At 34.8% G+C, this 13,600-nt stretch overlaps 1 protein-coding gene across 13 annotated transcripts in view; it reads left to right on the top strand.

The window, feature by feature from the left end:
* The window catches only part of PICALM (phosphatidylinositol binding clathrin assembly protein), a 102,334-nt gene that overhangs the window by 54,078 nt on the left and 34,656 nt on the right, over positions 1-13,600 (top strand). For all 13 annotated transcript variants that reach the window (XM_082627109.1, XM_082627103.1, XM_082627108.1 and 10 more), the window contains 6 exons: positions 1,056-1,162; positions 3,462-3,503; positions 6,811-6,896; positions 8,974-9,097; positions 9,370-9,506; positions 11,665-11,768. In XM_082627109.1, the coding sequence (XP_082483235.1) occupies positions 1,056-1,162; positions 3,462-3,503; positions 6,811-6,896; positions 8,974-9,097; positions 9,370-9,506; positions 11,665-11,768 (600 nt within the window). The remainder of the gene's footprint in view (positions 1-1,055; positions 1,163-3,461; positions 3,504-6,810; positions 6,897-8,973; positions 9,098-9,369; positions 9,507-11,664; positions 11,769-13,600) is intronic.

A 13,600-nucleotide genomic window follows, 5' to 3' on the forward strand; every position in this document is an offset into this window, starting at 1 on the left:
GTCTGCCAAGTGTGCCAAAGTATCAAGTGTCAGATGTCAAATATTCCAATGTAATTGTTCTCCCTTTTCATTCCTTTTTTTTTTTTTAGAATTTATTTAAATTTGTTTTTCATAGTCTGGCTTAATACAGACTCATTCAGGGATGCTTTAATCTATGGAGATAGGGGAAAAGGGTTGGTTTTTTTTTAACAAGTGAAAAATGGAAAGTTTTCTTTTCTACAAAGTTTTGGAAGGCATAGTCTCCCACCCTGTGATTGGTATAAATTAAGCTCTTTACTGCTGTTTATATATTAAGTTAAATTAGCTTTCCAAGTGACATTTGGACATGGAAAAGTTGCCATCTTTCTTTTTTTTTTCTTAAATTAATTTATTTTTGGCTGCGTTGCGTGTTTGTTGCTGCGCTCAGGCTTTCTCTAGTTGCAGTGAGCGGGGGCTACTCTATGTTGCGGTGCACAGGCTTCTCGTTGCAGTGGCTTCTCTTGTTGAGGAGCATGGGCTCTAGGAGCACCGGCTTCAGTAGTTGTGGCACACGGGCTCAGTAGTTGTGGCTCGTGGGCTCTAGAGCGCGGGCTTCAGTACTTGTGGCTCACGGGCTTAGTTGCTCCGTGGCATGTGGGATTTACCCAGACCAGGGATCGAACCCATGTCTCCTGCATTGGCAGGTGGATTCTTAACCACTGCGCCACCAGGGAAGCCCCCATGTTTCTTTATCATTAGTAAGAATATTTGGAAATAGATGTTAGCACTGTTTTAAATGGAGTCAAATGTGATCTGTATTAACATGCAAGTATATATTTAGGGAATTGTGAGGGAAGAAATATTGTAGAACATAGTAGTAATATGAGTAAAGTTATAATTTCTTAATTTTTAATATAACAGCATCTCTATTTTAATTTGCTTTAAATATCTAAGCTTATTTAACACTTTTTTTCTGTAGGGTGAATGTGTTCTCTGAGACATCAATATAATCTCTTTGGAGCTGTTTTAAATCTTTTTTCTTTTTGAGTGTTATATTTTGAAGTGAATAAAAGTATATTTACATCTACTTTTGGCAGAAAAATATTTCGATATGAAAAAGAACCAGTGCAAAGAAGGTCTTGACATCTATAAGAAGTTCCTGACTAGGATGACAAGAATCTCAGAGTTTCTCAAAGTTGCAGAGGTAAACTGTCTTTAAATGACTGTATCTCTTAAGTTGCTTTTTTTGTCTTTAAGTGTGCATTTCAAAGAAATCAGTCTATATCCAAGTGAAAGAAGTGTCTTAAGTATAGTAAGGTATATATTCAATTATATCACTATGCTATATTGAATTCTGTGCTATGGTATGAATATGATATAATATTGAATAAAAAATATCCTGTATATTTAATTCAGTATTGAATACTGAAAGGTAATCTATTTTTAAATTGTTTATTTCTCTATAAAATCAGGTAGGTGGCAGTGACTTTTATGTTTGGAATTGGCCATGTATTGTAGAAGATTTATTCTATTCAATATGGTAGAGAATATTCTATGTTAGTGCAAGTCTCTTTTCTCCAGCGAGAGTTGCAGCTGGAGCCACATGGTTCAAAATGTTTTGTTCCCTTCAGAAGTGAAAATAGTGCATTTATTGTTTGTCATTGATTATGAAAACCATGAACGTAGGTTATAGGATAATCTAATTTTACAAATCTGTTTAAAAAATAATTTTCTGAGACTGTCACAGAAGGTAGTTGTCATAATGCTTGTGGGCATTATCTTTCTTGCACAGAGGCAGCACTTGAAGTGTTTTTGTTTGTTTTCCCTTTCTCTGCCCTCTATGCATTACCACCAGAGGTGTCTTGCTAGGATAATTCTAGAAGATGAATAGACTATATAACTGATTAATAATATCAAAGTAGTTAATCTGAAACTAGCAAGTTGGTGATTCTAGCTCTATTACCACAGTGATGTTTTATTCTGTAGCAGATGGAGGAATAGGAGAAAAGGATGATGAGACCTTTGAAGAAAATAGCTTTGTGGTGTTAATCAGCTATTTTATGAAGTGTACTGAAATTTATTTTGGATTTAAAGTATCTCTCAAGGAGAAATCCATGTTTTTTCCCCCATTTCTTCAGGGTCAGTCACATACTAAAATCAGAAAAAGGTAGTGTTTATGCTATGATTCTAGTAAATTCTTTAAATAAAGTTTTAGTTTGTTGGCTTTTCCCTTTGGCTTCTTTTGTTCTTTCATGAGGCGGTCTTTGGGCTAGCAATTTCGTTATGAGACCTTAGTTCTTGGAGTAAAGACACAAATAACTGGGACTTCCCTGGTGGTGCAGTGGTTAAGAGTATGCCTGCCAATGCAGGGGACGTGGGTTTGATCCCTGGTCCGGGAAGATCCCACATGCTGCAGAGCAACTAAGCCCGTGCGCCACAACTGCTGAGCCTGTGCTCTAGAGCCCGCGAGCCACAACTACTGAGCCTGCGTGCCTAGAGCCCATGCTCCGCAACAAGAGAAGCCACTGCAATGAGAAGCCCGCGCACCGCAACAAAGGGTAGCCCCCACTGCCCGCAACTAGAGAAAGCCCACACGCAGCAACGAAGACACAGCGCAACCAAAATAAAAAAGTCAAAATGATACTTAAAAATGAAAAAAGACGCAAGTAACCTTTTCAAATGTGTTTGAAGAGGACAAATATATCAATTAGTGATTAGCTCTTAAGATCTTAGTATGAATTATTTTATCAAATTTTCCACTGCTGTCATTCTGGGACTGGCCCTTGAGAGGTTGAGAAAAGGAAGAGAGAATGATTAGAAGATGAAATATAGTCATATAGTCATGGGAGGGAAAAGAATTTTTAAATTTGGGTGTTGGAATAAATAGAAATGGTTCTTATCTTTTTTGCTAGAAATTACCTAGTACCTGAACATCATGAAAGTGTATGGGGATTGCTTTGTGAGGACAGTTATATCCTGGTTAAATATCACTTGGTATTTGTATAAAACCTGACCTGCTTGAGTGAACATAGGTTTTAAAAATTGTTATCTGTGGTGATTGCCAGGGAAAGCATACTATATGGAGAGAGAGTCATTGTCATTAGGTTTGTTCCTTAACTTCTTATGCCCCAGGGGACTTGTTCATGGTCAGCCTTGCTCATTCTTGGTGTAATGTTTTTGTCATAGAAGTGATAGATTTTTCAGATTGTGACAAGGTAGTTTATATAGGTGCTTAGAAGATGTGGAGATGGTAACTTAATAGCCTTGTTGAATTTCCAGCTCTTGCTCCCCTCCTGTTAGAACTTTTAGAGCCATCAGACAACATCTGAGTCCTTGGAAGTACTGAATGATATCTGTGGGGATTAAATATTCTTCTAATTTTAAAGAATTCTTTCTAAAATATTGCTCATAGTACTAGTCATAAATGTCATTTTCTAAATTTTACTTATAAAACACCCTATTGTAATTTTATCTATTAAATACAATGCTGCTTCTTCTTACAGCAAGTTGGAATTGACAGAGGTGATATACCAGACCTTTCACAGGTAAGTATTGTTATAATACCAATCACTGCCTGCTATATTCTGCTAGGTATGAAGGGTACAAAGATGAATAATATGCAGCCCCCGCTGTCAAGGAGATCAGTGTAATTTTTCTTGACAGATTTTAACATTTTGATGCATTCCTGACAATTGTTCTAACATTATTACCGTATAAAATCTACTCATCTCTTATATTGGTGGAGCTAGCCACTACTCTACTATTCCTTTAGTTTATTCTCTTTAATCTCTCTTTGTTTCTCATCATTATCATTATCAAAAAAAAAAAGAAAGAACTGAACTTAGAGAATGGTATTTTAAAAACAAAATTTTCAGTATACTGTTGGTAGAGAATTATCTTATACAGGATTTATTTTTCCTGTTTTAAACCTTCCACTTTGGCTCTTTGGCTCAGGTAAATATATTAAATGGGATAAACCTCAAAACATGATGTTGGGTTAAGAGAGCAGGCTTTGTCTAAGTTTGAGTCCTGGCTGTTCCACTAGCTGGCCCTGTGATTTGGAGAAGTTACTCTCTATGCTTCAGTTTCATCTCTAAAATGCAGATATTACAATACCCATCTCATTAGGTAGTTGGGAGGATTAAATGAGTTAATTCCTAAAAAACATTTAGAGCATTAAGTACTCAGTGTTAGCTATTATAATATTATTTTTATCATCATTATCTTCTAAAAATTTCTGGGAAGGAAACTTTAAACCTGAAGTTCTGGCCTTTTCTGGTGTTTGTTTACTGAGTATTAAGAATGAAAGTACCTGGCATAAACTATCCTTATGTATCAAGGCTCTTACTGTTTTTCTCTCTACTCATTTGTTCTGATTCATCCCTTTGATCACCAGGCTAAGAGTATGCACTAGATCTAGTTATGGATTGTATGTAAATAAAAAATTTCTGCATATGCCCACATGAGATAATTGATGTCATTAAGATTAAGCACATTACTGTAGGCTAAATGTGAGAAGAGTCATTGTTTGAACAATATGTACTATAAGCTGATTTGGCAGTTTCAGATAAGCCATTACCCCATTTGTCATGTCAGCTTCACCTATCTGTTTAAAAAGCATCAGCCTCAGGCCAGACTGTTATCATCAGTCTGTACTTTAATATTCACGGTATTGTGATTGGGTAGGGTTGGCCAGCCTCTGACCCTCTGTCCCTCCCTCTTCATTGATGATCTCTGAATGATTCAGAAAATTTTCAAGTGAATTAAAACAAAGCTTTTTATACTTTAGGGAAGATGGTAGTTAAACACAGAAGAGGAAATTTGAGATTATTCTTTTTTTGTTTGTTATAAATTGCTCTTTTTAGGATGTGAAGCATCACATTTCTTTCACTCTTTGTAATGTGGGTTTGACTTTTAAAGAATAGCCAGATACATTTGGAAGGGATTTGGGAAGTAGTTTATTAATTATCATAACTAGGTAGTTTAATATTTGTAAGCACAGCTTAAACCCTTCAGAAGAAAATAAAGTACAGTTTAAATGACCACAGTTTTAATTTAGGATTCTGTAGCATAGTAGTTAGTATCTAGGCTTTCAGATCAGACAAACCTTGCACACTGTGTTAGCTCCTGCTATGTATCAGATATGTGATCTGGGACAAGTTGCTTAATTTTCAGTTTCAGGTTGTTTATTTGTAAAATGGATATGTAGTAGTGTCTTTCTCATAGAGTCAGTGATTACATACAAGGTAGCTTGCACAGTGTCTGTGGTGTTACAGGAGCTTTTAAAATGTTAACCGCTATTGTTAACTTTCCCATCATCATCTCCGACAATAGCTCTTGGGACAGTAGTTGGCCTGCTGATTCGTTGGGGGTGAGGGAATGCACATGTGTTCTCAGATCAACAAAGAAGTCAGTGTTTTCTACCATATCTTTCTTGTGCTAAGGTCTTGATATGTAGAGAGAAAATACAGGATGAAGGAAATTGTTCAGGTCATAATTGGCAGAGAAGTTGGCTAGTCTTGTCTCTTCCAACTGCTTTTGGATCCCTGTAATTGAGCAACTCTATCTGAAATCCTAAAGAATATTTGATGTAAGTGAATGCCACTGATGTATTTGCTTCACTTAAAAATAGTGAACAATTCCTTTTCAATTCACAGAAAAGATTTCCTTTTGAAAGTAATTAACTGTTCATATTAAGTTGAGATTTGACATATAGACTGAAGGTTTAAAGCTAGTCTTTAAAAAAAATTGAGGTAAATATCTATTTGAATGAGGATTGATAACCATTAACACTTGTGTAATCAACACCCCATTCAAGATATAAATCAGTTCCATCACCCCAATCCTCCTGTCCCCCTCCAGTCACTCCCTAATCTGCTCCACACAAGTCACTATTTTGAATTCTAATAGAATAATTTGTATCAGATTTTGAATTTAATATAAATGGAGTCATGCAACTATTTTCATATCTGGCTTCTTTTGCTCATCATAATGTTTTGAGATCTGTCCATATTGTTGAATATACCATTGATTAATTCTCTTTAATTGCTGAATAGTATTCCATCATGTGAATTTACCACAATTTTACCTATTTTCTAAATTGGAAAATTTGGAAAGTTTTGGATTATTTGCAGTTCTTTAACTATCATAAATAAAGCTGCTTGAAACATTCTTGAACAAGTCTTGTGGAGATAACATTTGTCTCTTTCTTGAATAAATAGCTAGGAATAGAATTGGGTAATTAAGGTAGTTGTATATTTAACTTTATTTTTTTAAAAAAACCCATAGCTTTTTTCAAGGTGGATGTACTCCCACCAGCATTGTATGACAGTTGCATTTGTTCTATATCTTCATCAACATTTGATATTACTAGTCTATCTAACTTTAACCATTCTAGTGGGTAAGAAGTTATATCTCACTGTGATTTCAGTTTGTGTTTCCTTGATGTTAGTCTTCAGTTTCATTTGTCAATAACTATTCAGAAATAGTGTTTGGACATTTTCAGTTACTCAGTGAGTAGTTATTAAGTACCAGGACCATGCTCAACAGTATGTCTGATTTTTAGGGTTGTGTTTCTATTTAAAATTTAAATAAGTTAAATATAGAAAATTCTAAGATTCTCTTAATGTTTCATGTTCACATAGTCTTAGTTTTTATATCTTTATGTTTGTTAATACCCCTTTCCAGGTCATGCTTATGTAATAAAAATAATAGTGTCATTCTTAGGTGGCTGAAACTGCACTGTTAATTAGATCATGAGGAATATACCTATTTATTTTTATTGCTCTCCTGTGTTAGACAATACTTGATTTATTTTGATGAAAGAAAGTCTTAATATTTGTACAATTTTAGGCCCCCAGCAGTCTTCTTGATGCTTTGGAGCAACATTTAGCTTCCTTGGAAGGAAAGAAAATCAAAGATTCTACAGCTGCAAGCAGGTACATTATTCTTTGTGGGGCAAAGAACAGTAGTGATGTTTCTGAGAAAGTAGATGGGTCTAGCTGAAGTTCCAAGTTATTGAACTTCTCTCTATCTTGATTTAACCATTTGTAAGTTGGTTTAATAATAGTATCAACCTCAGAGCTGTTAAGGATTAACACATGTAAGTTTTGGGGATAGTTCCTAATTTTCAGTAAATGTCAGCATCTGTTAATATGACAGTGAAAACTACGTGGTTTAGAATGGTGTTCATAATGTCAGTATTTCTCTTGAAGATGAAATGCATAGGTTCATATGGTGTATTATAATTACAAGATGCCTTTTTTTACAGATTTGACTAACCCTCACAATAGCCCTGTGAAGTATGCAGTAGTAATTCTGGGACTCAAACCTAGGATGTCTGACATAAGATTTCATCATCTTTCTCTAATGCCAGTTCATGGGGTTGATTGTGGACATATTTTAATCATTCTATTAGACTTTTAGCTGATTTCCAAGACCAAGACCAGCAAATTGAAAGTAATATAGATCATCGCTTATTGACCTTGTAACATGATTTTTGTGTTGGTTAGTAACTTGAGTAATTCTCATGTTTTCTTCTGAAGATTTCCTTTTAGCAGTATGAAGAAGAAATTTGTATGAAGTATAATGAGAATTCTTTTTGATTGTTGTTTCAGAACTTTTTTTTTTAGCAACAAAATTTAAGTAATTTGTAAAGGAAAATGTCATTACTGGATTTTAATGCTTTTTAATTGCCGATTTGTTCTTTGAATTTTCTAGTAGGTTTTTAGAAGTATAAACCAAGTTATAAGGCCTGATTATTTGAGAAAGTAATGAAAAATATAGCCAGGTAGCTCAGGTACACCGATTTACCTCATATGGTTTTTTTTTGCGGTACGCGGGCCTCTCACTGTTGTGGCCTCTCCCGTTGCGGAGCACAGGCTCCGGACGCGCAGGCTCAGCGGCCATGGCTCACGGGCCCAGCCGCTCCGCGGCATATGGGATCTTCCCGGACCGGGACACGAACTCGTGTCCCCTGCATCGGCAGGCGGACTCTCAACCACTGCGCCACCAGGGAAGCCCCTTCGTATGTTTTTTAACATAACATATTCTGGGTTTCTTGTATTTCTTCACTACAGTATTACTCTTCCTTTGTCTTCTGAGTTATATCTTTATATTGGCTCATTTATAAAATTTATTTTACATGAAACTTAGTTTTTCCACTTGTGTGCTTAGAGTAGAAATTAATGGTGTTTGGTGTGTGAGAAAAGGAAAATTAATAGCAGTCACTGAGGAGTAGTTTCCTGTTAGAATTCTTTACCACACTTGTTTATTTTGCCTAGAATTAACATTTGGGAATTAAATGTTGGGGTTTATGATCTGGATAAGGTTTTGATATAAGGGAAACGAGGTGGTTTGCTGTGAATCCACCAGTAAGGGATGATGTATTGTGCATATATAATATGTTTGAAAAGAAAATTCTAGCTTGGCAAAAGAGTAGCAGACGGAAAGGGGGTGCCAGATGGACCAGTGACTGGAATGAAACTGATCTTCCTTTGAGAGAACCTGTGGGTCCTCTGGGAATGACATCTTTGGGTGTTATTATAAGGGAAACATACCTAGACATACATTATTTATTGCTGGTACTTATGTTTTAGTATTCTGTAGTAGTACTGCCAAACCCAGGCTGTAAATTAGCAGAAGATCATTTCCTATGAGAAATTCAATACTTTTTACACATCAGGGTTTTCCTAGAAGTATGTAAGCTCTTCTCTAATTGCATTGGTTCCCTACCTTGGGGCTTGGAAGAGGCAATGTCCCTCACCTTTACTGTGAACCCTTTCCAAAGTCTAACACTTACTTTAAAAAAATAAATGAATGTATGTGTAGATCAACTAATTTCTAATAATCCTCTAGGTCAGTGGGTAGAATATTTCATCTGAAGTATGGGTTTTGACTCCATAAGTTTATTTCATAATTATGGTGCTTATCCATGGCTAGCTTGCTAGACCATTTCATAACCAGTGAAATAAATGTTTGGCAAAAAACCAAATTCCCTTTGTCTGATTATCCTAGGGCGACAACACTTTCCAATGCAGTCTCTTCCCTGGCAAGCACTGGCCTGTCTCTTACCAAAGTGGATGAAAGGGAAAAGCAGGCAGCATTAGAGGAAGAACAGGCTCGTTTAAAAGCTTTAAAGGTAGGTGTGTGCATTCTCTTTATTTGGAAAACCAAGTATAGGAGTTCATAAAGTAATTGGGACTTCTGTACAGACTAACAGTATTTAATAAATATTTGTACAAATGGGGTGAAATTCAGTAGTCTAATTTTTCATCCTGACATTGAGTGGCTAGCAAAACAGAGAATACCTTTCTGCTATCAAAACAAAATTAGAAAATGCCTTTTTTTTCCAGAGGCCATACAAACATATCTGGTTTCTGGATTCCTTATGGTAATTCCCTTTCTCAACAGGAACAGCGCCTAAAAGAACTTGCAAAGAAACCTCATACCTCTTTAACAACCGCAGCCTCTCCTGTATCCACCTCAGCAGGGGGTATAGTGACTGCACCAGCCATTGACATATTTTCTACCCCTAGTTCTTCTAACAGGTAGGTGGAGTGGTTAATGATTACCTTTGAATACTTAGGCTTAAAGACTTCTAACAGAAATTTTGCAGAGTTTTTCAGGTTTAGTTTGATACATGATTTTGTAATCATAAATTCACACAAAGGAGGTAGTGATAAATGGTGGTAGTGGTATAATAGCTAAATATAAAGTGATAGACTTTATATTTCAAATATTTAAGAAGTGGGATATGGCTAAATGATAGACTTACACCAATTGGAAAGGTGGTGGTATACCAATTGGAAAGCTGGTGGGTTATCTGGGCAAACGTTTCATTGTAAAAAAAATTAACTATAGTTAAACACATTTGTGAAGTGTCTAATGGTTCAAGACCCTGTGTATAACATGTTAAATGTTTTTCATTTCTAGTCCCTGGTGTTAAACTCAGTAATTTGGAACACAATAAGAGTTTAGTTGCCAGATTTCTATGGTATTGAAGCCTACCAGCCCAACTTCAAGCTACTTAACAATAGGAATATTATATTTCCAGGCAAATTAGAATAACTGGATTTTTCTAAATTCCTCCTATGTTTTACCTCAGAGTGGTTTAGAGAAATTTGAAGTTCAGATTCTGGTTTGAATCCTGGTTCATTTATTTCTTAATCTTTTCTTTTCTTTTTTTTTTTTTTAAAAACCTCAGTTGCCAAGCAAGATAATGTATGGTATAGGTCAGTGGTTCTCAGTCTTTACCTAACGTTAGAATCACCTGGAGGGTTTATTAAACCATAGATTTCTGAGCCCCACCTGCAGGGTAAGGCCCAAGAATTTTCATTTCTGCCAGGGTCACAGGATCACTAGTATAGGGTTTAACACAGTGCTTAGTGCATGGTAAATGCTACATAGAGAGTGATGGGGTGTTTTGTTTGCTTGTTTTTCTTTGATTTTGTTGTTGTTGCTGTTTATTTTATTAACTCATCCTTAAACGGTCTTCCCTTCCACCTACCGACTCCCGTCACAGCTCAGTGTAACTTTTACTAACTCAGCTGCTCCCTGCTCCCTGAAGTCTTAGTAGATGTTGAATTTAGCTATGTGTTTCTCTTTCAGCTTTATCTTTTTGTTTGTTTTGATTTTTGTATAATACCTTCCTTAGTCCCCAATAACATTGAACCATTAAGTGTCAAGTTTTTCACTTAGGGACCTTAAAAAGGAGTCTGTCTTAGTGGGGTGGGGGGATGGGGGTAAATGGAAAAGAATGTTGATGGTTTGAGGATGAAACAAATTATTAGATAAAGAACTAATCTTTTTATTTCCCTTAATACCCTCAACATTTTCACCTTTTTAATAGTAATTGAGGACAAACCAACAGCCTATTACAGAATGCTTATTGCATATTCTGTACTTTTCCCCAAAGCACTAAATGCTTTTGTATTTTGATTTATATACTTATAAAACTATGTTTTACATCTGAAAGATATGTCTTCAAAACTTTTGTTTTTGCGTAAGTGTAAGTTAAAAATAATCTATGCTGAGATACACATAATGCCTCAATTCATGGAAACTGGGATCTTTTTTTGTGTTGTTCCTTAATCGTGTAACAGGAAATATATTACGTAAGTAGTACTCCCCTAGAGTTGTGTAATGGGATGGCTTTGTTATAAATTTATATCATATATGCATGTATAATTTTTTCCATGTATTGTTGATATGTTTGATATTTGAAGCAATAAAGGTAAGGTTAACAGGTATTTTACTTTGTAGGGGTATTGGTGTTGCAAATGTAATTGAAGTTTTTTGAAGATGAAGAGTAAGAAAACAAATTTTTTTAAAAAAAATTAATTGCCATGACGTTTCATATTTTAAAATTATGTTGTTTAGGTTCTAGGTTCTTTTCAATAAAGAAATTAGTTTTTTCCTGGGGAAGTCATTGATTCTTTCCAGAAGGGCTATTATTATTTGAATCCTATGTAAACTTAAGATATGGTACTTGAATAATTTTCCAGGCCTCCTTAGAAATACGCTGTTAAATGAGGGGTATGCAGCTGTTAGCTTGCTGCACCTGTTCTTCCTTTGGAGATTTATATTATTGGGACTTTTTTTCACTTTTCTTTTTAATGTTTTTATTTACTGGGGTGGATGAGGGGAGTGGCTAATGTAGCAAAGTTTATCTAATAAATAAAGCATCTTTTCAAAATATCTTCCTAGCACATCAAAGCTACCAAATGATCTGCTGGATTTGCAACAGCCAACTTTTCACCCATCTGTACTTCCTATGTCAGCTGCTTCTCAGGTAGCAAGTACATGGGGAGGTAAGCATTAATGAACCTACTTTGTATGTTGTATAGGCATCTCCCTTCCCCATTCTGTGGGGTTTACTTGCCTTACACTTGATACATGAGTACTTGAAAAATATTAATATGACAGTGAAGTTGTTTTGCCCCTTGAAGACATTTCCATTCATTTATAAATGCAGTTTTGGAATGTATGTTCAATTAAATTATGAAATGAAGTTTAATGAAGATGAAAAAGGACCAAATATATGTTTAATTGTGAAATCATTCTTTCAGTGTTGAATTTCTGTTCTATTACCCAAAAACGTGTAATGGTTATCTTACCTTTGGTATAGAAAAAAATTTACTTGCAGAGGGGAAAACTCATCTAATAAAGTTCTAATAAAATTCGGATGGTGTTATCAGGCAGTGCACTATCTTCTCTGCAGGAATGTCATGACAGACTTTATGCTACTTGTATCTAAAATGTTGATTTAATTCAGACCTGTAAGATTTTGGTATTCAAAGAAATTTTCCCCTAGTACCAACAGGAAGGTTTGCTCACCTTGAGTAGTTATTTGATCTTAAGGTGACCATATAATGATCATGACCTGGCATCTTTGAAGGAATGAGCCTAGTCCATGTCAGTTTTTAAGCAGTTTTGCTTAGACATTTAGTATGTTTTCAAATCATTTCCTTTGTTTGGTTTTGGTACTTCTGTTTGTTTTTATGTAAGTATCAATATTATTTTATAAACACTGAAAAATTATTTGGGAGGGAAAGATACTCTGAGGAAGGACACTGTCTAGAGAACCGTTAGAGAATGGCAAGCTACCTTAAAATTTATGTTGGCTCACATGTAAAATCTGAATTGACTGGCTTACTTCTCATAGCGGGATTCATTGTTCTAGTGAGTTTTTATGGTGTATTAGACTTTTTCATCTTTATTTTAATGATTTGAGTTAATAACTTTTTTGGGGTTTTTTAATAGTTATTTCTTAAGACTATATTTTATATAATAGAATGTAAACTATGTGAAGGGAAGAGCTCTAAAATATTTTGTTGAGTGATATATCCCTGATGCCTAGAATACTTATTGATATATAACATGTACTTTGTAAATATTTGTTGAATGATTAGACATTTTCTTTTTTGGGGGACAGGTTATTTCTGGTTCAAGACAGGGCAGGGAACAGGAATAGTGAAACACTAAAATACTAGATTTTTAGACTAATTTTGTGAGCCATAACTTGATTTTTAAAACTAATTGATTTTGAAAGCTAGTTTAATTTAGCTAAATCTTAAGATCTGGGAGTAATTTCTAAAAGTGATAAGCTAGTTTAAAGTCAGTAAATATTTTAGAATTATTTATCTGAATGATCTGTAGACAGCAAATTAAGGTTAAGAAAGCAGTTTCTTAATATCCTAATGGTCATTACAATTTTAGGATTTTTAATCTGCCAAAACTTACATGCTTATTTACTGCTTATTGTGAATTGCTTTAGGAAACATTAGTAGGATTAACATGACCGTTTAAGCAGTTTTAGCTTGCTCACCTTTTAAAAAGACAAACCAGCTTTTCTAAAACTAAGGCTGAAAAGTTATATTTTTAGATAGATGAAAAATTTTACAGAAGGTTTAATGAGAACTAATATAACATTTCAATGAAACTGAGCTGTGAAATTGTTTCGTCTGGATACCATGTACAATTAATTCTAACAATGACAAATTAAAGTTTCTGCTTGGAATTATTGAGCTCGTATATGAAGGCAGATAGACTGTTACTGTGGGAGAATAATTTTAAGTAATTTCAGCCTATAAAAATTGTTTTATATTCTGTTAGAAGAAATATTCCATGGCAATTTGTGTGT

The sequence above is a fragment of the Mesoplodon mirus genome (assembly GCF_964341445.2).
Source record: "Mesoplodon mirus genome assembly, chromosome: 7".
Lineage (NCBI taxonomy): Eukaryota > Metazoa > Chordata > Mammalia > Artiodactyla > Ziphiidae > Mesoplodon > Mesoplodon mirus.